The sequence below is a fragment of the Lemur catta genome, chromosome 6 (assembly GCF_020740605.2).
Source record: "Lemur catta isolate mLemCat1 chromosome 6, mLemCat1.pri, whole genome shotgun sequence".
Classification (NCBI taxonomy): Eukaryota; Metazoa; Chordata; class Mammalia; order Primates; family Lemuridae; genus Lemur; species Lemur catta.
Window position 1 is genome coordinate 69238540 of NC_059133.1, and position 23486 is coordinate 69262025.

At 36.1% G+C, this 23486-nt stretch overlaps 1 protein-coding gene across 16 annotated transcripts in view; it reads left to right on the forward strand.

Moving 5' to 3' along the window:
* The window catches only part of CAPRIN2 (caprin family member 2), a 43536-nt gene that overhangs the window by 15753 nt on the left and 4297 nt on the right, over positions 1–23486 (forward strand). For 4 of the 16 annotated variants that reach the window (XM_045554084.1, XM_045554074.1, XM_045554086.1 and 1 more), the window contains exons 4-15: positions 2331–2569; positions 3827–3909; positions 5987–6154; positions 7318–7361; positions 8271–8945; positions 11573–11695; positions 12874–12955; positions 14028–14083; positions 16764–16868; positions 18136–18282; positions 21051–21219; positions 22603–22785. In XM_045554084.1, coding sequence (XP_045410040.1) covers positions 2331–2569; positions 3827–3909; positions 5987–6154; positions 7318–7361; positions 8271–8945; positions 11573–11695; positions 12874–12955; positions 14028–14083; positions 16764–16868; positions 18136–18282; positions 21051–21219; positions 22603–22785 — 2074 coding nt within the window. The remainder of the gene's footprint in view (positions 1–2330; positions 2570–3826; positions 3910–5986; positions 6155–7317; positions 7362–8270; positions 8946–11572; positions 11696–12873; positions 12956–14027; positions 14084–16763; positions 16869–18135; positions 18283–21050; positions 21220–22602; positions 22786–23486) is intronic. The other 12 variants (XM_045554085.1, XM_045554075.1, XM_045554077.1 and 9 more) reach the window with 8 other exon arrangements.

The window sequence follows — 23486 nt, forward strand, 5'->3', positions numbered from 1 at the left end:
ACACCCGGCTAATTTTTTCTATCTTTAGTAGAGACAGGGTCTTGTTCTTGCTCAGGGCTCAGGCTGGTCTCAAATTCCTCACCTCAAGTGATCCTCCCTCCTCAGCCTCCCACAGTGCTAGGATTATAGGCATGAGCCACTACACCTGGCCACTTGGTGGACATTTTCTTTTTTCCCTTCAAACTAAAGTTGGAAGCCTTCCTTTTCAACTCATCCACATTCTTCATCTTCATGAGATGAACTCTGCCTCTTGATAGGGATTCATCATTTTAAGTCATGGTTCAGAAAAAATAAATTCTATCATTGATCGAGAATGGTTTGCTTCTTATGTTCTCCTTCTTTCCAAACTAGTCCTCAACTGGAAGAAGAGAAGAAAACATACATAACCTTCCATCCTAGTTTCCACCTAAATAAGGAGAAATAGACTGTTGTCAGTAGCTTTTCATGACATCTAATCATGATCTGGGAGACTTTTTTGATACTTGGTTTTTGTTCAACAAACTTTTGAGGTCCTGTCACATGTCAGGCTCTGTGCTGAGCACCAGTGATATGTTGGTGAACAACAGAGTCCCTGTCATCATGGATGCAGATAAAAAGATAACCATTTAGTATGAGAAATGCTTTGATAGGGGAAATTCAGGGTGGCATGAGTCCATAAGAACACGTAATCCAACCTTGGGAGGTTGGCTGAAAGAGAAATCTGAAGTAACCATGTGATATGGTCCTGAAGACACCTTGAGAATCAGTTGCCTTTCCCTATATCATGACAAAACTGTGTCCAAGAGAACCCCACTGTCTTGGAGAGCTGGAAGTGCCACCTCCATCCTCTTGCCTTGTCTCAAGCAGAAACAGAGAATCCTGTAGTTTGGGTAAGTGTTATTGGTGCAGTCTATGCTCAGATCTTAGAAAAAGCATTACCGAGACTTTGCCATCTTGAGAACATATACTTGCCCTACATAACCAACCACCTGTCAGTCTGTTTTTCATTCTCAAAATTTTATCTTCACTTATTGTCTTCTGTCCCTGGGAGTAAGTAGCACAAATCAAATTTATCAACTTGTTTCCACACTCCCTAGAAAGGGATTAGTTATGCCATATGAATCTTTTTTCTGAGGTTTTACCCCTAATTTTAACCTGTTGGAATTTATGAAAATATCTTTCATGGAGTTTAAAATATTGATGCTGCTGGGTGGGGTGGCTCACACCTATAATTCCAGCTACTGGGGGCCCTGAGGCAGTAGGATTGCTTCAGGCCAGGAGTTCCAGACTGCAGTGAGCTATGATCATGCCACTGCACTCCAGCCTGGGTAGCAGAGCAAAATCCCGTCTTTTTTTGGAAATAATAAAAAAAAAAAAGACAAAATATTGATGCCATATTACTTTAAGCCATCTGTAGGAAAAATCTTGTAGGTTTTTTTTTTTTTTTTGTATTTTAATCTTACCCTGGGATATATCCAATATGATGGAAACACTACAATCAAAAAAACTATGGAGGGAAAAGACCTTTTAGGTTTCTTAGTGGAAACTGATGGTACTTTCTAGTTTAAATGGCAAGCCACTTCTGGGACCCATGTATTATGTCAGATTTTAAGGTATAATATTTCTGAGGTTTAGAGTAGACCCAGGGCTGCTCAGTCTATGTACACAAATTGAGATAAAACTTAAGTTCCATTAATTTTCCATGTCTGTTTTGTCAGCTAAACATCAGAGGATGCAGCTCCATTCAGACTGACAGGGGCAAACTATTATAAAAAATATCTTTAATTTTACTTAAGAACGTAAAAAACTGTGGCTGTATTTTGGCATTACATTTGTAAGATATTTTATATTTTATGTCTGATAACTTTTCAATTTTTTATGCTTTAGCCAGTCATCTTTGGTTGATTGAAAACTGACCATTTTAGTTTAAGTATTTTTCCCCTGGAACATGAGATTAAAAAAAACCCCAAAACTAAAGCATTAAAATATTTGGCATAGAGAAGCTTGATGTACATAAACATGGAAAGATAAAATCTTGAGATTAATGTGGACATCAATGATGGTGGGTACTTTGCTTCTCATCATGGTGATGTTTGAGGTACTAGATACAGCCTAGATTTGGGAGTCAGATATTTGGGCTCCTTTGGTTCTGGTTAGCTGAGGCAAACCAGTTAATTACTCAGTAACTTCTTTAGCTCAAAAAGGAGATGGGTTAAACAAACTGGTCAGTTTGACAGTCATGAGATTTATCATCTAATCTCAGCTATTTTGGCATTAGCCTTTGTAGACTAGGGATCGCTACTATGGGGTGGTAGAGAGTTGTCAACCTTAATTAGCATTTGTTTTAACAGCTACTAAAAGCGCAGAAGAAGGCCCAGAGAAGGGAGCACATGCTAAAACTTGAGGCTGAGAAGAAAAAGCTTCGAACTATTCTTCAAGTTCAGTATGTATTACAGAACTTGACACAGGAACACGTACAAAAAGACTTCAAAGGGGGTTTGAATGGTGCGGTGTATTTGCCTTCAAAAGAACTTGACTACCTCATTAAATTTTCAAAACTGACCTGCCCTGAAAGAAATGAAAGTCTGAGGTAAGCTAATGAAGAGATTTTCCTGAAATAGAACACATGACGCTATAGTCTAGCTCTTCAGTTTTATTTGTGTGTATGTGTGTGTATACACACACACACACACAGAGACACGGGGGAGAGGAGAGAGAGAGAGTTAGTAATTAACTAAGAAAATGTTAATTTGATTCAATATGGGAAACCTTGGCTGGTGCAGACTCTGACAGGGTTGATAAATTGTCTAGAAGGAAAGTGAATTTGAATGGTCTCATTAACATGCTTCTTTATTGTAACATTGATTTTAGAAATAATGTCTTATCGACAGATTTTAATTTTATACAAGTATTAACTATAATGCTACTTATATATACTTCTAAAACATTTTTTTGCAATTTTCTCAGCATCTTTGGCTGCTTACTCCTACTATACTTAGGTAGAGGTAAATAAGATTTAACTTGGCCAGTATCATTAATCTTTCAAAGTGAGAATTATTTGGTGTTTTTATTATGCTGTAAATAACTACTGAGAAATAGATCCAAGAATTTAAAATACAAAACCTGTAAATGGTTTTTTCCCCATATAGTTATCCATTTGCTATTTTTGTTTTGATGGAGTAAATCAGCTAAGGGACAGATGTCTGTGCTTTTGCTTTTGTTAGGGACAGGTTGTTCCAACTTTGTATCTGTTAGCCAGCCCTGCTAAAGCAGAGTCAGATTTCAACTGTTACCAGAAATCAGCCTCTGATCAGGAAGAACAAAGGAACTCTTAATTAAGAAAACCTTGTATCTTTTTATTCCTGTGCTGATAGTCTACTCCATCATTATTACTTATATGGTTGCTTACTTCTCCTACTTCACTTTTGTGGGTTAGGGAATGTAGTTTAATATATGAAATGTAAGCAAAACATAATTTGCAAAGTAAGCTGCTCTCTTTAAAGTAAAAAATGCAGCTCTTAATATTTTCATTCCACTGTTCTTTCATCTAGGGCACATGCGTAATAGCTAATCATACTGCATTGGCAGCTTTAAACTCTTTTGGTCTATAATAGCTGTGTCTAGTAAAATCCTTGTTGTCTTAAGGAAGAATTCTTATATGGAAATCTATAAATAGGCATTTAGTCACTTTGTATAAATGTCAGTTTTTTATTTCCAAAGAGTAAAAGGACAAAATTAACATTTGCATGTCTCTACTGTTGATGGGTTATATTGCATAAATTGTACTGCTCCGTATATTTATGTACTTCTAAAGCCACTTTGTTCTGCTGCTGCTTTTCCTTGTCAGTGTTGAAGACCAGATGGAGCAGTCATCCTTGTACTTTTGGGACCTTTTGGAAGGTAGTGAGAAAGCAGTGGTAGGAACGACATGTGAGTTTTCTCTACTCTGGACTTATGCAGTAAATACTAAACTTTATGTCTAGAAGTTTAGTATGATATTGAGGGTCTAAACTGTGTCAGTCCATCAGAACTTACATGTCTGATAATACTGTATTCATTGGGAGAATGATCCCTTTGTTTAGTTCTGTTAAAAGCAGCTATTGTGTGACCCTGGTCACTAAAATGGAATTTAGGGAGAGTTCTGAAGTGGAGAGTCAATATGATTTGGGAATAGAGCTAAGTACTAGTGCTGGCTTCAACACTAGCTTGATCATTTCGGGGTTCAGTTCTCTATTCTGCATGGTAGTACCTGTTCTATTTAAGAATCTTAAATCTACACATTGTTAATGTCAAGGTTATCTACCTTTTAATATCAAGGTTATTTACTTTGATATTAATGTGTGGTTATCTACCAGATTAGCCTAAGAAAATATGAATGGTTTGGCTACATAATCTACTGAAACATTTTTGTTTATCGATCTGGAAATGATCTGGAGAGAGAGAGAGAGTGTGCTTTTGGCATCCTAAATAGCCTTTGGCCAAATGACCAAGTACAGATGGCTGGACATGAAGTACATAGCTTTGTGTACTAGCTTAGAATAATGAAAACTGACTAGAAGCTAGTAGACATTTTTATTACCATTGCTTCCTTTTAAAAAAAATACCCAAGTATCTGTAATTATCTCAAGATTTCTAAGTTCATTCAAGTTTAAATCACAATTAAACACTTATTTATTGGTTAGAATGCAAAATGGTACTAAAATAGTTTGGAAAATAGTCGGGTAGTTTCTTATAAAATTAAATATATACTTACTATACAATCAAGCAGCTACACTTCTCATACCCAAAAGAAATGAAAACGTGTGTTCATGTAACTACTTGTACATGAATGTTCATACTAGCCTTATTCATAATAGCCTCAAACTGGACACAGCATATCAGCTAATAAATTGATAAACAAAATATGGCATATCTATACCGAGGAATCTACTGAGCAATAAAAAAGGAATGAATTGTTTATACATGCAATAACATGGATGAATCTCAAAATAATTATGCTGAGTGAAAGAGGCCAGATATAAAATGAGTACATATTGTATGATTTCATTTATATGAAATTTTAGAAAAGACATAACTAGAATGATAGCAGGTTACTGGTTTCTAGGGGGTCAGAGGGTCAGGAGAGGGATTGATTGCAAAAGGGGAGTGAAGAAACATTTTGGATTGATGAAAATGCTCTATTTCATGGTTCTGGTGGTAATACAACTACATATCTGTTAAAACTGTATACTTAAAATAGGTGAATTTTGTTTGTAAATTAAATCTGAAAGCTGATTTTAAAAAACAAAATCTGTGTTATAGTATTCCTAGGAAAGGAATAATATAGATCCAGATAAAGTATGGAAGCTCTGCTTAGTAATGGATATTTAAAATAAAATGACTTTAGACCTTTTTGTAGTATAGTGAATTTAACTTCATTTTGATTTTTCTTGATCACATGTGCTGGAAGTGACATACAGCATATCTCAAGAGTAAAATCTTAATTATGGAATTTTGTAGTTTAAAAATTCTTTAGAGATTTGTCAAAGATAGGATTTTTTAACCCTTTCTAATAGGGTTATGTCTGAGGAACTGTCTTCTGTTTCTCTAAAGCCTTAATTACTTGGGGAAGATAAAGTAGTTACTAGTTATGATGTCTTGGGGGCAGATGGGAAAAATGACTTGTTTTCGCAGCTGAGGGAATAGATGTGTGCTTTTGTGACATATTAGAGTTGTTGATTAGGGTCTCTGATTTTTAGTCATTTTTCAAATGGTGGAAATGAAGGTCCAGAGAAACTCAAATGATTTGCTGAACTTTGAGATTTTAATCTTTAAAATTTATATTGATTCAGCATAAAACAAAGATGGACTGCATATTTACTTTTTATGGTACTGACCAGTTCTCTAGTCCCCCAAAATAAACTATTGTAATGACATATAATAGGATAAAATTAGGATATCTATTCCAAGTAATTTTCAATGAACTGTTAGGTTTTGTGATAACTAAGTCTTAATCACTCTTTCTTAGACAAACATGTGAAAGATCTGCTGTCTAAATTGCTGAACTCAGGCTATTTTGAAAGTATTCCAGTTCCCAAAAATGCCAAGGAAAAAGAAGTGCCATTGGAGGAAGAAATGCTAATACAATCAGAGAAGAAAAAACAATTATTGAAGACTGAATCTGTCAAAGAGTCAGGTTTGTTGTGATCTCTGAAATTCTTTATAGGGGTTGTATTTTTTAATACCCAAAATGTGCAATAAGTGCCTTATTTTAATTTTAGTTTGTTCTATGTTTGGAAATCTTTACTTGCTGTAGGATAAACCTAGGTTAAGAAAATGTCTCTAGGCTTTATTGCCATAATTTACAAAGTGAACCTTAATAGAAATATTAGTTTATACTTTGTGTCAGGAGAGTACATTGGTTAAAATGAGGCATTTGTGGAATTTGAATGAACCTGTCTGTTAAACTACCAGTAGGATAATTCTGTTTAAAATTGTTGTTTAAAATGTAGGTTATAGTAGAATCCAATATTGTAGTAGAATGAGAATGTAAACCTAGAGTTAAAATATTGATTGAGGGCTGGGTGCAGTGGCTCATACCTGTAATCTCAGCACTCTGGGAGGCCAATGTGGGAGGATGCTTGAGGTTGGGGGTTTGAGACCAGCCTGAGCAAGAGTGATACTCTGTCTTTGCCCAAAATAGAAAAAATTAGCCAGGTGTGGTGGTGCAGCACCTGTAGTCCCAGCTACTTGGGAGGCAGAGGCAGGAGGATTGCTTGAGCACAGAGGTTTGAAGTTGCAGTGAGCTCTGATGATGCCACAATACTCTAGCTGGGGCAACAGAGCAACTCTGTCCCCACAAAAAAAAAAAAAAAAAAAAATCAGGAAAAAAATCGCCAACCTTCTAACCTTAAACTGGCTTGTAAGATGTCTTGAAACCTCTGTTTAAAGCTGAGATGACTAATTTTACCCCAATGGGACCTGAGCTATAATTCCAACTTGAAAAAAAGCTATGTTTGTGGATGAGAGGAGATAGTCTTATTTTCAATCAGAAATCAGGTTTGTTTTTTTTTTTTTTAGGATATTCTGCAGGTATAGAAATCAGTTTTTAACTGAAACTTGACTTTTCTAAGTGTCTTATGTAAGGAGAGCTACTAGCTTCAGCTAGCCTCAACCCTCATGCTTTTGACCAAACGAACAACAGTTAAAATTACTCTTTCCATATGCTTAATTGTACTGTCCTTTTTCTGTTTCTCTTATGAGTCTTCTGAAATATGTTGCTGGAATGAATTGTCATTGTAATCTGTCTAAAAACTTATATTTTACCTAGTATTTATTTAAATTCCTTTTATTTTCTAGAATCTCTTATGGAACTTGCACAGCCAGAGATACAGCCACAAGAGGTAAGACAATGGAAGGTAATTTGCTGATGTTGATTTTTTAGACTTTTGTATATAGGTTTGTGGTTAGAAGCCAAGGCCCTGGGCCAGTCTGCCCAAGCTCAAATCCTGGTTCTGCAGCTTACTAGCTTAGTGACTGTGGGCAAGATGTCTAGCCCAGCTGGGTCTGTTATCCTCACATGTAAAATGAGGATAATGATCATGCCTACCTTCATGAGGTTGTTGTGAAGATTAAAGAAATTAATCTAAATCCTAAATTACTTAGATTTTGGCCTGGGGCACAATAACTGCCCAAGTTTTAGCTGTGTTTGAATTCAAAGGTGTGTGGGATTTTGCTCTGTGCAGAATTTACCCACATTATAGCAAAAAATGTTATTTTCTTTCTGAAGTGACATTGGAATTCATAGAAGCTGAAAAGAATAGGAGATGCAAAAACACAGTATAATTGATATAAAAGGGAAATAAAAAGCTGTTGATTCAGGAAACATAAGGCTTAAAGTCAAACAGTATAACTTGGTCTGTAACTTGTGTAGTTGAAAATTGAACCATCCTCTGCCTTAACTTCTGAGGGAGTCACGTGGGTGCCAGGCTCCTAAGGCTGGCAAAGGTAGAATAACTTTGGTAAAAGCTGAATCAAGCAAATGTGGTACCATGATGTACAGTTCTTGCTGGTCTTAGATGAGTCAGATAGAAATTGCTACCTTTGAAGTATAAAAATTTGTATTTCTGTTAGTCGAGGAAAAAGGAATGGACAAAGAAGTAAGACAGTCTTTTCAAGTAGGATAAGGACAGAAGTTTCATGTCAGCACAATGGCTCAGACCAATGGACATAGGAATACTAATATAGTTGACCATTCCCTTCGCAGTCTTCTATGAATTTTGTGACTCAAGCACATTATTTCTCTGGTCTAGTTTCTTAACAGACGCTATATGACGGAAGTAGATTATTCAGATAAACAAGATGAAGAGCAATCTTGGGAAGCAGATTATGCTAGAAAACCAAATCTCCCTAAATGTTGGGATATGCTTACTGAACCAGATGGTCAGGAGAAGAAACAGGAATCCTTCAAGTCCTGGGAGTCTCCTGTTAAGCACCAGGAGGTATCAAAGTCTGCAGTTTCCTTAGAACAGAGGAAACAAGAAATTTCAAAACTCAGGTCTACTCTGCCCGAAGAGCAGAAGAAGCAGGTCATCTCCAAATCCAAGCCACCTCTTAGCCAGTGGAAGCAAGAAACTCCTAAATCCAAGGCAGGATACATTCAGGAGGAACCGAAGAAGGAGACACCAAAGCCTTGGCCAGTTCAGCTGCAGAAAGAACAGGATCCAAAGAAGCAACCTCCAAAATCTTGGACACCTTCTATGCAGAGTGAACAGAACATGACCAAATCGTGGACTACTCCCATGTGTGAAGAACAGGATTCAAAACAGCCAGAGATGCCAAAATCCTGGGAAAATAATGTTGAGAGTCAGAAACACTCTTTAACACCACAGTCACAGATTCCTCCGAAGTCCTGGGAAGTGGCTACAGCAAGCCTTGTACCAAATGATCAGCTCCTGCCCAGGAAGTTTAATACAGAACCCAAAGATGTGAGTTGATCTGTATCCGTCTGCTTCTGTCAGTGTAGGCGTAAATGAGTTGTGGTATTGATGACTTTGTAGTTCTATTTAAAAACAGCAATGGCAAATTAATGTATAAAATATTTTACTTAACTCTTTAATGGGTAGATATATTGTTTTCCATAGAAAATTGGAAGTTAACCTAGTCTGTCTTTGAGCCTAACCAGAGATGAAATTTCCACAGTTACAAAATGTTAAGTTTTAATGCCAAAATTCTAACGACATCATATGACCTCAAAATGGTGGCTAGTTCAGACAAGACCGTAATGTGAACAAGTGAGTAAGGTAAATGCTTGTCACAGGATGGGAGCTGTGTTGTGCTCTATTTCACTTGGTCTCTTCTACCTGCCCCATGAGTGACTTTTTCTGACGGAAGTTACATTTTTCTATATTCTCTTTTACTCATTTATAGTCACTCAGATTAGCCTTTCCTTTTATGAAGAAGGTACAGGATGGTTGCAGATATTCTAGTAGTTGGGAAAGGATTTGAATTAGTTTTTTATTTCCATTTCAAAATAAGAATTTTCCAGAGGTAGGAAACTATAGGAATTAGATATTTTGTAGTTAGGTTTTAGAGTATGAGATTTAGTTTAAAAAAAAAAGGCCTCATTCTGTTAATGGTAACCTATTTCAGGAAGATAAGGCTTATAATGAATAATCCTTGGGTACATTGCTATGTTAGTATTGCCTAAATTACTTATTTACCACTATTTATAATGCAAACTTATTACTACCTTATTTACATGAAATGTGAGCTTATCCTCCCAGTGTTCTCCATATCTGTGTAGTGGTCTTCCTTGCACTTCTGTGCCATTTTAGCCAAAGGTTTTCTTTTCTTCTTTTTCTATTTCAATACATTCAGGGGGTAGAGTGCAGTTTTGTTACATGGACATATTGCGTAGTGATAAAAGGTCTGGTCTTTTAGTGTACCTACCACCTGGAAGTGTACATTGTACCCAAGAGGTAATTTTTAATTCCTCACTCCCTCCCACCTTTGGAGTCTCCAGTGTCTATTATTCCACTCTGTATGACTGTGTGTACCCATAGCTTAGCTCTCACTTATAAGTGAGAACATGTGGTATTTGGTTTTCTGTTCCTGAATTACTTAAAATAATGGCCTCCAGTTCTATCCAAGTTGTGGCAAAAGACATTATTTCATTCTTTTTTGTGGCTGAAGCCAAAGGCTTTCTGATAAATCTTTGGTCCTCTAATAGGGTAAACATTTTGCTTAGGGAAAGCAAAGCATTGCATTTTGTAACTAAATTAACCCAGTCCAGTTATACCTTATAGGAAGAGAATTTTAGAGTTGTCTTTTGTTCTCCTTTCTCCTTCTTTTCAAGTGCTAATATTAATTTTAGCTTCCTCCCGACCCAACAGAAGATTGATAGCCTTAATTTATTAACCAGCTATCACATTACAGTAATTGGAATGTGATAACTATTTTGAGAAACTTATATTTAAAAAAAAAACAATTTAATGCCTTATTACAGCTATTTTTAAAAACCTAGTTTAAATTTCCACGAGGTATAGCAATGTTGTACTTTTAGCATACCAGAATATTGATATCATGCTGTTTGAATAGGATTTAAAATCAGGGTTGCTTAGTTGGACAAGTCAAAACGCATATTTAATTTGCTTTTATGGCACAGACAGCAATATATTGAGGTTGTAGGGTTTTTCAGTGACTGAGAGGACACTTGTATGTATAATACACTATTTGTCTTTCTTGCAATCTTAGCTGTCTGGAACATGAGTAAGTACGGTCAGAGGCAAAAGGCAAAATAGAGTTCAAAGCCAAAACACTAGATAACACTAAATTAATCACCAACACTCATAGTTGTCTCCTAAAAGAGCCCCTTATATATTCACTTAGGTTCTGTTGGCTTTTATTTTATCTGGTGCCTTTGACAAGCTTAGCTCTGTGACTTCTCAGTGAGTTAGAAGGTGGAGAAGAGGAGCTGGTGGAGACGGGTGTGCTGGCAGCTGTAACTGTAAACTGTAAATTAGGCCTAATTCAGGATGTGCAGAGTTTTAAGCAGTTTAGCATGAGAGCTAACCATCTTATAAACAGCAGTGGCCCCCTAGAGTTTACTTGCTTTATAACAAAATATAACGTAGTCCCTCAATTTTGTGTGTGTGTATATGTATATATTTTTACATCTTGATTTCTGAACTCAGATATATCTTAAAAATGGGATGTATATTTAATGTGGTAGTAATAATTTTTGCCCTGAAAAAAGTAAATCATTGATGTGTCTCATAGTTGGTGGCATCTTATGGTAGAGGACATGTGGTAACTGATGTCTGTAATGAAGACACTCTTAACAAGGAAGTTTTGTTATTCTGGGTCTTCTCTTTAAAAGGAGAATGTTTTGGGTTTTAGAAAGATTTCCATTAAAGTTGTGAAGGGGGAAAAACTGTTCAAAGTCTGCTTAAATTATTTAGAAAATGTGTTTATGTGGAAATCTGTGATAAATCTGATAAATGACCATTGCTGTTTGTTTGGGTTTCTTTAAGATGTAGTGATAAGCTAAGTTTCCTGCGTTAGGCTGTTGAATTTGAATTTCACTCTTATACATTGTGGGTTTATCTTGTAGGTGCCTAAGCCTATGCATCAGCCTGTAGGTTCTTCCTCTACCCTTCCAAAGGATCCAGTATTGAGGAAAGAAAAACTACAGGATCTGATGACCCAGATTCAAGGAACTTGTAACTTTATGCAAGTATGAGTCATTTTAAAAAAGAATCTTGAATGATATTTATGGGGCTCCTAACTTACGATCTGAAGCATTACAGTGAAATTTTTAAAAGCATAAATTCTGGTGTCCAGGATGAATAGGAATCCTGGCTCTGTTGCCTCCTAGCTCTGGGGGTTTAAATTACTTAACTCTGCCTCATTTTCTTTATTTGAAAAATGAGGATAATAGTTCCTACTTCCTAAGTTTGTTGTGAATAAAAAAATGAATTAAACATGTAAAAAGCTTAGCTTTCTCAAGTATTATTACTGCTATAGATCATCAATAGTTTCCACTGGGACTGTGAGCAACTACTCTATGCTTTGTATTCTGTTAGGTACCATTGAGTATAGAAAATGGACATTCCTTGCCTTTATGTAGTTTATATTACAGTTGTAGAAGACTGCAGACTTGTATTAAGTCAAAATCAATAGTTAAATGTTAAATTGTGTGATACAATATGTTTAATTGTGTGGCACAGATTCTTTCAGAATTTGAGAACGATGTGATATTACTGAGAGCTGAAGTAGTTAAATAATTTTTGTTCAGTAAAAACATCTTGAGCTTTGGATTTAGGCCTGGGCTTAAATCCCAGTCCTACCGCTTACCAGCTCGTTATTTAATGTCCAACCCTCTACTTATTTGCAAAATGAAGGAATTGCCTATCCCTCCAGATTACTTGAAGATAAAAGAACTGAAATGCTGGCTGCAAGAGTATAGCTTAAGTATGCAAAATCTTGGAAACTTCTGGGAGAACCAAGATAGGCAGTTAGAAGAGGATGTTTTCTCATTGTGAAAGTGTTTTAACAGCATGAGCCTAGTAAGTGGTTGAGAGAAAACACACTCTTACTGGTTGAGTATAATAAAAATGAGAGTCAGTTAAGAAAGACTAGGATTAACGGTTATGTTTAAGGCCTCAGGTCAGGAGTTTCTTTTCCAAGTTAGGCCTTAGAATTACTATTGTAGTTTTAACACTTGACACAACCTCAAGGTTTGGCAGTTACTTTAGATTTTATTTTTAACTTTTAGTTTCTTTTTTTCTGAAGACTAAGTTTTTGACATCTTGAGATGGTTATTAGCTAAATACCTATAGCTTTAGCTAGGTATCTGTAGCTAGTAAACTATGGGCAACATTATGAATAACTTATTTACAATCTTATCTTTAGGAGTCTGTTATTGATTTTGACAAACCTTCAAGTGCAATTCCATCGTCACAGCCGCCTTCAGCTGCTCCAGGTAGCCCAGTAGGTAAGTGATCATTCTAAAAACTTGCAACAGTTTTAGAGCTGTTGAGTTTTTTTTTTTTTTTTTTTTTTTTTAACAAATGATTTTACTCTAGATGCCCTATGGGGAAACTATGTCTGTGTGTTAATTTATTCTAACTGTAATATCTATTATCAGAGTTATATGTGGGTAAATTATCATTAGAACATTAGTGTACTTAACTGACCTGTTTGCATTTTTTGGAGAGTCTCTCGATGGGTGAACAGAAATGCCCAGTGGATGTTTTTGCAGTTTATTATGTCATTCTATGAGTGAATTGTTACTAGAACTTGCTTGACCCCTTTGGATTTTAAATCTAGGGTTGAGGCTTTTGAATCCTGTCTCTGAGTGAGATTACCTCAGTGATGTGTAGAACAGTGATTAACACAGTAAATAATGATGGAGCCTACATTTGAATTTGGTCTGATGCTTCAAAGCATAGGCTTTTGTTCCACACTAGTTTCTTTCAGGCGAGGAATGACATAAAGCCATAGTCCAGCTGTAGTGAGCAGTATATACCAGCTAGAAGATTATCCTGGGTGAAGTAAGGAGAGCAGATGGCATAGTTAACAAAAGTGATGGACATTAACAAGGAGAAACAAAACTGAAAACTATGTAATTGTGAAAGAATATTAATATGTATAGTCAGAAAAAACCTAAACAAATGACCCAGCTAAGATTTACTTTGAAGTTTGTGAAACTTAAGTTTATTAGTTAATTATTCATGGTAGCTTACATCTTATCTTTCAGATTACTATTACAAGTTATTTTCGAAAGTCATTTTCTTATGGAAGTCTGGACAGGCTGCTTTTGCCTATTTAACCTTAAAACATCACTGAGTGTCGCAGATGGAACTAGTATTCTTTAATTAATTCTTTAATATTCTACAGTTTCCCTCTTTTTAAAACTTATAATAGAAAGTGCATGATGGCCTTGAGACGTAGACCTTCCAGCTAATGCTTTTTTTGGTAAAGTGTAAACTTTAGTTTCCTTCCAGTTGATATGCATAAACTGTTCTCCCCCCTCAATAGTTTACTGTTTATTTCACTCTCTGCAGCATCTACAGAACAAAATTTGTCCAGTCAAAGTGATTTTCTTCAAGAGCCATTACAGGTAACTTCTCCAAATCTTTCATTTACTTTTCTTTGCTACTCAGGCAGGAGTAGCATTCGCCTGGGAAGAGTGATCACACTTAACTGATTCTGATGTGCCTAAATTATTACAAGCATTGTCAGGATATGTCGCTTTTTAGATTGAGTACAACTTGTCCTAAAAAGATTCACTGATGACTATGCTGAAAACAACTATTATAATAGGGATTTGCTGATTTTAGTAAAGAAAGAGCAAGCTTGAAGATTTCAGAGGTACCATGTCTAAGAATACTACTTTGTTGTTGAGCTACATTAAGTCACTTACTAGCATAGTAAAGGGTTTGAAGAAAGAAACTAATTTGTTTAATCTATAGTTAGCCAATTTCCCCCCTACATAATAGTTAACATTCTGAGAGAATGGTTTTCACAGAATATACTTAGAGATACAATAGAACTAGATCACTGAGATCTCTAAATGCCAGTTGCGTTTCCATTAATAGCCCAAGGTTCACTCATTTTTCTGGTCATTACCTTCAAAAAATTTTTCAGTGTCCCTTTGAAAACCTTCTGGCAATTTTCTTGACAGTGGCTATTTTAACAGTAAGTTAAATAATTTGACCAGTTCAACAGTTGTTTTCATCCAAAAACTTCTGAGTAAATACCATTTGTTTACAGTGGTTTATATGTAGTTTGGTGAGATGTGGCTCAGTTTTCAAATAGTATTTATTGAGCAGGGAATATTGATGGTTGCCCTACCTTCCCCCAGTCCACTCACTGCCTTAACTAACACAGTTCCATTTTATCTGTTCCAGCTGTTTAGGGTTCTACATAAGGCTTTCAATGGGCAAGTTAAATTTTTTTTGAAAAGCCACTGGTCTAGTGCAGGAGTTCTCTGGTGCAGGCCTGTGGAATGGCTGCATCAGAGTATTTACATATATATAGATAAAATATATATTTCTAGGTTTCACCTTAGACCTATTGGGGCAGAACTTTCAGAGGTGTTTTCTAGGCATCTGTGTTCTTAAGCTCCCTGGGTGAATATGCATATCCATTTTTGGAACACTGGTTTCAAACGTCATGTTTACTCACTAATACTTAAGTTACCTCCAGGTGGTCTACTTAGAAGAGTAATAATTTGGAAGTAAGAACTGCTGTAACTTTTCAATAAATACTAATGTAAAGAATGTGTCTTTATGTTTTTTGTTAAGTGAACCTTTTAACTGAAATTCAAGTCCTTTAAAGATGATCTATCAAGTGGCCTAAGCTACTGTAACTTAGCATCTGTGACGCTTCCCTTAGCAATAGTTAGTTATGTCCCCACAACAGCCAGTCCTACGTTTCTTGGGCAATTGTCTCATTATTTTAATGAGAAAGCCAGAAGAAAGGCCTAGTTTTAGAAACTCTCTAATCTCGTAATAATTTGAATGTTTTGGTTGGATCTAAATTATTCCTATTTAGGTATATAAAATGCTCTAAAGGATTTCAAAACTTTTCCCCCTAAGATCTTTTTAAAACTTGATCCCCACTCTCTTTCCCAAGAAGCAGCGTATCATGATGGCTCCTTCAAGCTCACTGAAACATAACTTCTCTGATGTCAAGTTACCACTCATTACTTTCCAATTCACCTGTTTTATTGGGCTTCTGAGAACAACATAGAAGCATTTAGTTAAAAGGAGTAGATTCACTGACATTTTAGACCTTGCTATTGCTAGATTTTTGTGGCTGTCTCTCTGTTATATTCTAAAACCTGTTGTGCCATAGAATTCTTTCCTAGCCATTCTCTTATTGGTTATATTATAGTTGTCACTCCCATAATTCCTACTTTGCTTGTTCCCAATTTTTATTTTATATATACTATCAGCTTTTCCCTTAGAATTTTAGTGCCATTTTGACTTATGTAGAGCTTATTTTTCCTATTTATACTTCAACCTACTTTTTTTTTTTTTTCCGGAGACACAGTCTTGTTCTGTCACCCAGGTAGAGTGCAGTGGCATCATCATTGGCTCGCTGCAACCTCAACGTCCAGGGCTCAAGCAGTCCTCCTGCCTCAGCCTCCCGAGTAGCTGGGACTACAGGCATGCACCACCACGCTCAGCTAATTTTTCTATTTTTAGTAGAGATGGGGTCTCACTCTTGCTCAGGCTGGTCTCCCACTCCTGAGCTCAAGCAGTCCTCTTGCCTTGGCCTCCCAGAGTGTAGGATTACAGGTGTGAGCCACCATGCCTGGCCCAACCTACTTCTTTAAGCCACTGAAAGCACTTGGAGTAAAAGGATAGTTATTGTGATCTCAGGCAGAGCTGTGCCTAACAGTGTTAGATGTGCCTGGAGTTCATCTTCCTGTGATTCTAGAGCCAACAATCTCGATAAGTGAAGATGGGATTGGATGTGTGGTTGTAGTGACCAGGCCTGGAAAGGCAGTGTAGCAGACTCTGTGGGTTTGAGTTTCAGCTCTGCTACTAAATTTTAGTGTGGTCTTGGGTAAATAATTTAACCTTTCTTTGCCTCTGCCTGATTGTCAATAAAATGAGGATAGTTGTACTTACCTCGGATGATTATTGTTAGGATTAAGTATATTAGTATGTGTAAAGTATTTGGCTTGGTGTTTGCTCAATAAGAGTAGCATATTTGGAAGCCCCAGGCCCAAGAAATACAAAGTGAACAAAATACGCCTTTTACAATATTTTGTATCTTCCTGTGTCTAGGCTGCTTCTTCTCCAGTTACTTGTAGCTCAAATGCTTGCTTGGTTACTACTGATCAGGCTTCTTCCGGATCTGAAACAGAGTTTATGACCTCAGAGACTCCTGAGGTAATAAAAGACCAATTGTCTTAATTTCTTTTCTGTCTTAAAGAATAGCAGAACCAGCTTATTTTACAAATTACAGGCACGATCAGTTGAATGATGTAACAGTTGTACTTTACTAATGTATTGCTTCTATAGATGTGGTGGTCTTGGAACTTATATGCTAACTTTATCATGGTATATAAATAGATTTAATATTGCCTTACCTGATTCAATAAATATGTCAATTTTTAATATCAAATATCAAAAAAGTGAGAAGTTTTAGGTAGGATTAGGTCAAGTTTCTTTACTATATTTACATGGAAGGACTTCTTAGGAGAAAAATTTTTTATTCATATAACTGAAGACTCAATAGCTTTATAGTGTTAATATTAGCACTGAGTTGGAATGAGTTATAATCTCTTTGGCTGACTATCAAAAGCATTTTGACAGTATTATGTTTGTGCTTTGTGCTTTTAATTCTAAGTTACAGTTTCTGATAAGTTTGAGGAAATCCTTAAGATAGATTTAATAGGGTAGGATGAATTTTGGGGGGTAATTTAACAACTATTACATTTTATTTTGGGTGATAGCTATTATACAAGAATATATATTCATTAGAGAATATTAAAAAAATAGTCTTTAGTTTTTATGGTGCTGACTCAGTCTAAATTTAAGTTACTTGGCTCCTCATTTTAAGACAAGAAATAATTGTTACCAAGTCACTCACAACTATCTGCTTTATAATCTCATTGAGATTGGTTTTTGTTGTCTTTTTAAACCTTTGGATTTATAATGTTATGTCAAAAACTTGTTTGTTTCCTTAGATAAGGATTACTTAAATCAGAGTTGGTTTTCTTTTTTAGGCAGCTGACTTAGAAATCCACTAATAAGTCTTTAAAATAGAAAAAAATTAACACTAAGCAACTAACCTAAGGTTTTTCTTAAGCCCAATTCTATTGTATAAATTTGGAATGCTATTAGATTCTTAACTGGAAAATACCATTTCAGGGTTTGCAAAGGACTAGGTGCTCATAAAAAATTCAGCCCCTCATCTGTTCGACTGATTATTGGTAAGACTCTTTGACTTAGTCAGCAAGCTGTGCAAAGCAAATACTGTGTGCATCCTCAGCAATTGAGATTTGAAATTGTAAGCAAAAGCTATTCGTTTGCATTCCTGTGTCCAAATGTCATCCTAAAGAACTTGCTGACTTACGCCAGTTTGGGGTTTAGTGTACGTTAACTGCTTGTTATATGGCAGGTGATTGGCTGATGCTGCATTTCTCCTCCCCAGGCAGCAATTCCCCCAAGCAAGCAACTGTCTTCACTAGCTTCTCCAAATCCTCCCATGTCAAAGGGCTCTGACCAGGGCTTCCAGTCACCTCCAGCAAGTAGTAGTTCAGTAACCATTAACACAGCGCCCTTTCAAGCCATGCAGACAGTGAGTATGAAACGTGAATGATGATCATAGTTCATTATTCCTGTTGAAAGCCATTGTTTCTCTTACATAAAATATTGGGTACTATGTGAAAATTTTATCTTTTGTAAAACTTTTGTTTGGGCTGGTAGAATTTACATTTGGTCAATGAAAATATTTTGTGGAGTATTATTAAATATTTTGTGGAGTATTATTAAATCCACAACCTCTAGAATTTAGCATGGGTATTTTATCAGAGCATTATTACTTCTTTGAAAATTAGTAGGAGGCAAAGCTGAGGGACCCCTATTAAACACACAAAATGTATGGATGAAACATAATTTTCTAGCAACAGCTTACTAACCATTACTAATATCAATACTAGTGATATTCTGTAACATCAATAGCCTGAAATAGAGGACTCATACTTGGGTGTTCTATCATGGTTAAAATTTTCATTTGATTTCATCTAGATCTCATTCTGGTTTTTGGTTTGTGTGGCTTTTTTTTTTTTTTTTTTCAAGACAGGGTCTTACTCTGTCTCCTGGGCTAGAGTGCAGTGGCCTAATAGTAGCCCACTGTAACCTCAAACTCCTGGGCTCAAGTGATCCTGTCTCAGCTTCTCAAGTAGCTAGGACTATAGGCACATATCACCACACCTGGCCAATTTTTTTTTTTTTTAATTTGTGGAGATGGGGTCTTGCTCTTTTGTCCAGGCTAATCTCAAACTTCTGGCCTCAAGATTCCTCCCACCTTGGCCTCTCAAAGTGCTGGGATTCAGGCGTGAGCCACCATACCCAGCTGTTGTGTGTTGTTTTGAATTACGTATTTTTCTATACAGTATAGTTTAAAGTTTTTGGTGTTTTTTTTTTTTTTTGGTAATATTACAGCTAGATTTGTATGTTTATTCTTCACACACAGACTAGTATAAAACAGTTCTTCAGGAATGAAAGAACAAACCTTAGTGAGCCAACATGTATCCCTGATGGTGCTTAATGTCCCACTCCAGGTACTTTAGAGTGATGGTGTTGGAGCAGGGCTGGTGTAGCAGCAAGGGACAGCAGGCCCAATGCAGGGAGACAGGCTGCTGAGTTCAGATACCTGAACTCACTAACCTCATCACTTAGCATACCTCACTTCTAGACAGAATATCTTACTTCCCTTGCTTTCCCTCTTTCCCATCAGTCCATCCTGCACAGTATTGCCACAATAGTTTTACATTTTCTTTTTCCTAATTCAAAGCAAGCAATGATCTATTACAGCACGAAATTGAGTCCTTTGCTTGGTGCTCAATACCTTTTGAAGTCTGGTATAACCTGCCAGACTAGTCCCCTGAATTTGCCTTGTACATTCTTGTCACAAGACCTTTTTGTTCACGCCTATCTGCTTTTTCTCTCTGTTTGAATCCTGTCCAGTTCAGGTTGGTTCTCATTCACTTATTAAAGAGGTGGTTGTGAAGCCAGGCACTGCTCTTAATTACTGGGATTGTAGCCATGAAAAAAAGAAGTATGCTTAAGAAATTTGCATTTTATTATGGAGGTGGGAGGGCTGGAGAGACACATACACATACATCAGGTGCTATGTGCTGGGAGGAAAAATGGAGCCGGATGAGGGAGCTGGAGAGTATGAGAAGAGCTCTTTTATAACTGTGGTCAGGGACAGATCATTGCCTGCTACACAGTAAAAATTCAGTACATGGTACTTTATTTTTTATTCATTTTTAGTTTTTGAAAAAGGACTCTCTTCCTTTATATACCTTTTATTATCATTATTCTCATAATACCGGGAATATTAACTTTTGTTCTTGGGTATAAATTCTGTAAGGAATCAAATAGAAGTTTTTTTTTTAACCGTGGAAAAATAACATATAACACAAAATTTACCATTTTAGCCATGATTAAGTATACAATTCAGTGGCATTAAGTACTTTCATAATGTACAACCATCACCACTATTTCTAGAACGCTTTCATTATCCCAAACAGAAACTCTGCACCCACTGAACAGTAACTCCCTGTTTCTCCACCTCTAGCCCCCCGGCCCTGGTAGCCTCTGTTCTACTTTATGTCTCTGTGAATTTGCCTGTTCTAGGTACCTCATATAAGCAGAGTCATGTAATATTTGTTCTTTTGTATCTGGCTTATTGTACTTTGCATAATGTTTCCAAGGTTCATCCCTGTTATAGCATGTATCAGAATTGATTTTTTTAATGGCTGAATAATATTCCATTTTATGTATGAACCTGGTTTTATTTATCCATTCATCTGTTGATGGATACTTGGGTTGTTTCTACTTTTTGGATACTATGTATAGTGCTGCTGTAAACGTGGATGTAGAAATACCCGTTTAAGTCCCTGCTTTCATTTCTTTTGAGTATATACCCAGAAGTGGAATTGGTGGATTATATGGTAATTCTGTGATTAACTTTCTGAGGAACCACCATATGTTTTCCACAGTGGCTGCACCATTTTACATTCCCACCAACAATGCAGAGGGTTCCAATTTCTCCACATCTTTGCCAGCACTTATTTTCTGTCTTTTTGATAATAACTGTCCTAATGGGTATGAAGTGTTATCCCACTGTGATTTTGATTTACCCTTCTCTTATGACTAATGATGTTGATCATGTTTTTATGTGCTTTTTGGCCATTTATCTTCTTTGGAGAAATCTCTATTCAGTTCCTTTGCCCACCAAATAGAAAGTTTCGAATATTGTATAGTTTCACTAGATACCACCCTTAAGCATTTTCTATGAAATTTCACAGATCACTCAGTGTACCCTTGTCTTTTAAGGTATTTAATGTTAATGCACCTCTGCCTCCACGGAAAGAACAAGAAATAAAAGAATCCCCTTATTCACCTGGCTACAATCAAAGTTTTACTACAGCAAGTACACAAACACCACCCCAGTGCCAACTGCCAGCTATCCATGTAGAACAAACCGTCCTTTCTCAAGAGACTGGTAAGATCTTTGCATATGATATTTTGAAGACTTACATGACAGCCAATTGAGTGGAAAGCATATCTGTAGTGACACTTAGAAGTTCCTTCCTGATTAATACCCATCATTTCTTCACACAGTCCTCAAGTGTTGGGAAACACCTAATGCCTTTTCCTCTCTTCAGTTAAGTTTACTTGTTAATTTTAACTTTTGTGGAGGTAGAACTTAGATGGCTGATTTAACCCTGAAGTAGGCTTCTATTTTTAAATCTAATGGCTTTGATTACGATAGCCAGTGATTGATATATATAGGCGCTATCCAGCTGCTTGTATGAAGGTTTTAAAACCATTCTGCTAACCCTTTTAGCACCGTTATCTGTCCTTTTTTCTTTCCTCACATAATAGAATATTAATGTGAACATATAACTTAATATGTTATTGTACTGTTTGCTTAGAGATGGGAGGCTATTTGATCTTTCATGCTGTCCTAAATCATGAAAGAATAGACAACTTTATACTCCTTAATTTAAGAAGCACTTGTAGATTTTTAGTGTTGATATTTCAGACCCCGATTGAGTTTTCTAAAACTTACGCCTGAGCAAATGAATTGAGCATTCTAGGTACTTGGTTAATCAAATGATGAAGAGGTTAATCAAATGATGAAGAGGTGGTAAATGTAACTCCCTGGACCTAGCCACAGATGACTTGATTCTGTTCTCACCTGTACTGTCGAAAGATAGGACGGATGATTTACATAAAGGATATTTTTGTCATATGCCTTTTCAATTATAGTATTAATTAGAATTCTTTTACTCCCTTATCTGGAATATTTGGCCTATTTTTAAAAATTGTGGTAAAATATACATAATGTGAAAATTACCATTTAACCATTTTTAACTGTACAGTTTTGTGGCATTATGTACATCCAAATTATTGTGCAATTACCACCACCGTCTATCTCCAGAACTTTCTCATCTTCCCCAGTGAAACTTTGTAATCATTTAATACTAATTCCCCGTTTTCTCCCTCCAGCCCCTGGCAACCACCATTCTACTTTCTGACTCTGAATTTGACTACTCTAGGGACCTCATATAAGCGGTATCATACAATATTTGTCCTTTTGGAACTGGCTTATTTCACTTAGCATAATGTCTTCAGGGTTAATCCATATTGTAGCATTTGTCAAAATTTCCATCCTTTTTCAAGCTGAATGCTATTCTATTATATATATGAATTATATATGTGAGTTATATATATGTGAATTATATATGGACATATATATCCTGTTTATTTTAAAAAGGAGAATATCGTGTTAAACATTTTTATACATATTGACCTCTCAGTATAAAGAGTATTGAACCTTTGTTATCATTTAACTCTTGGACTCTAAAACTATTTCCTTAAGCAGCAAATTATCATCCTGATGGAACTATTCAAGTAAGCAATGGCCTTGCCTTTTACCCAGCACAGACGAATGTATTTCCCAGACCTACACAGCCGTTTGTCAATAGCCGGGGATCTGTTAGAGGATGTACTCGTGGTGGAAGATTACTAACCAATTCCTACCGGTCCCCTGGTGGTTATAAAGGTATGCTCTGAATAAAACTTAATTATACTGAACTAAGTATTTTGTCCTTTTGGAACTGGCTTGTCTATTTTGTCTATATACTTACTTGACTCAAACCATTTTTACCTTGTTTCCTTTTGTCATGCCATTTATAATGTAGAGAATTCCCTATTTGTGGATAAGAGTCTTTTTAGTATACTTATTCTCTATAACAGAGGAATTAACTTTCTGTATGAAAGCAGATTGATCCTGTGAGTTACTGAGGTAGGAAGGTTGACCACCTTCTTTTTCAAAGGATGAGTTTTGGTTTTCATATGTGAATGATGTCTGTCTTCAATTAATTGATTTACCTCTGCTAAAAGTATGTCATAATTAGACAGAGCCCATCTTGTAGGTACTTGTCTGTCAGACTGTGTATACACCATAGAGAAGAACATAGAGTTTGAGACTGTGATAGTGATGTTCTCTTAAGTTGTAGTTATGGTTCCAAGTATTCTAGTTGTTGCTTGGTATTAGTAAAAATACTCTAGACAGAGACCTTAAGTACCTCATTGCCCTACCAGGACCCTTTACCAAGCTCCACCTGCATTCCAGCAGTAGTATATTTCTAAACCGGGCTTATTCTAAGTTAGCAATATTTCATAAATGTATGTTTTGCTGTGGAAGTGACATTAGTAGAGTTTGCTTAAAGAAGGCATAAATCTAATGATGGCATTATTGGG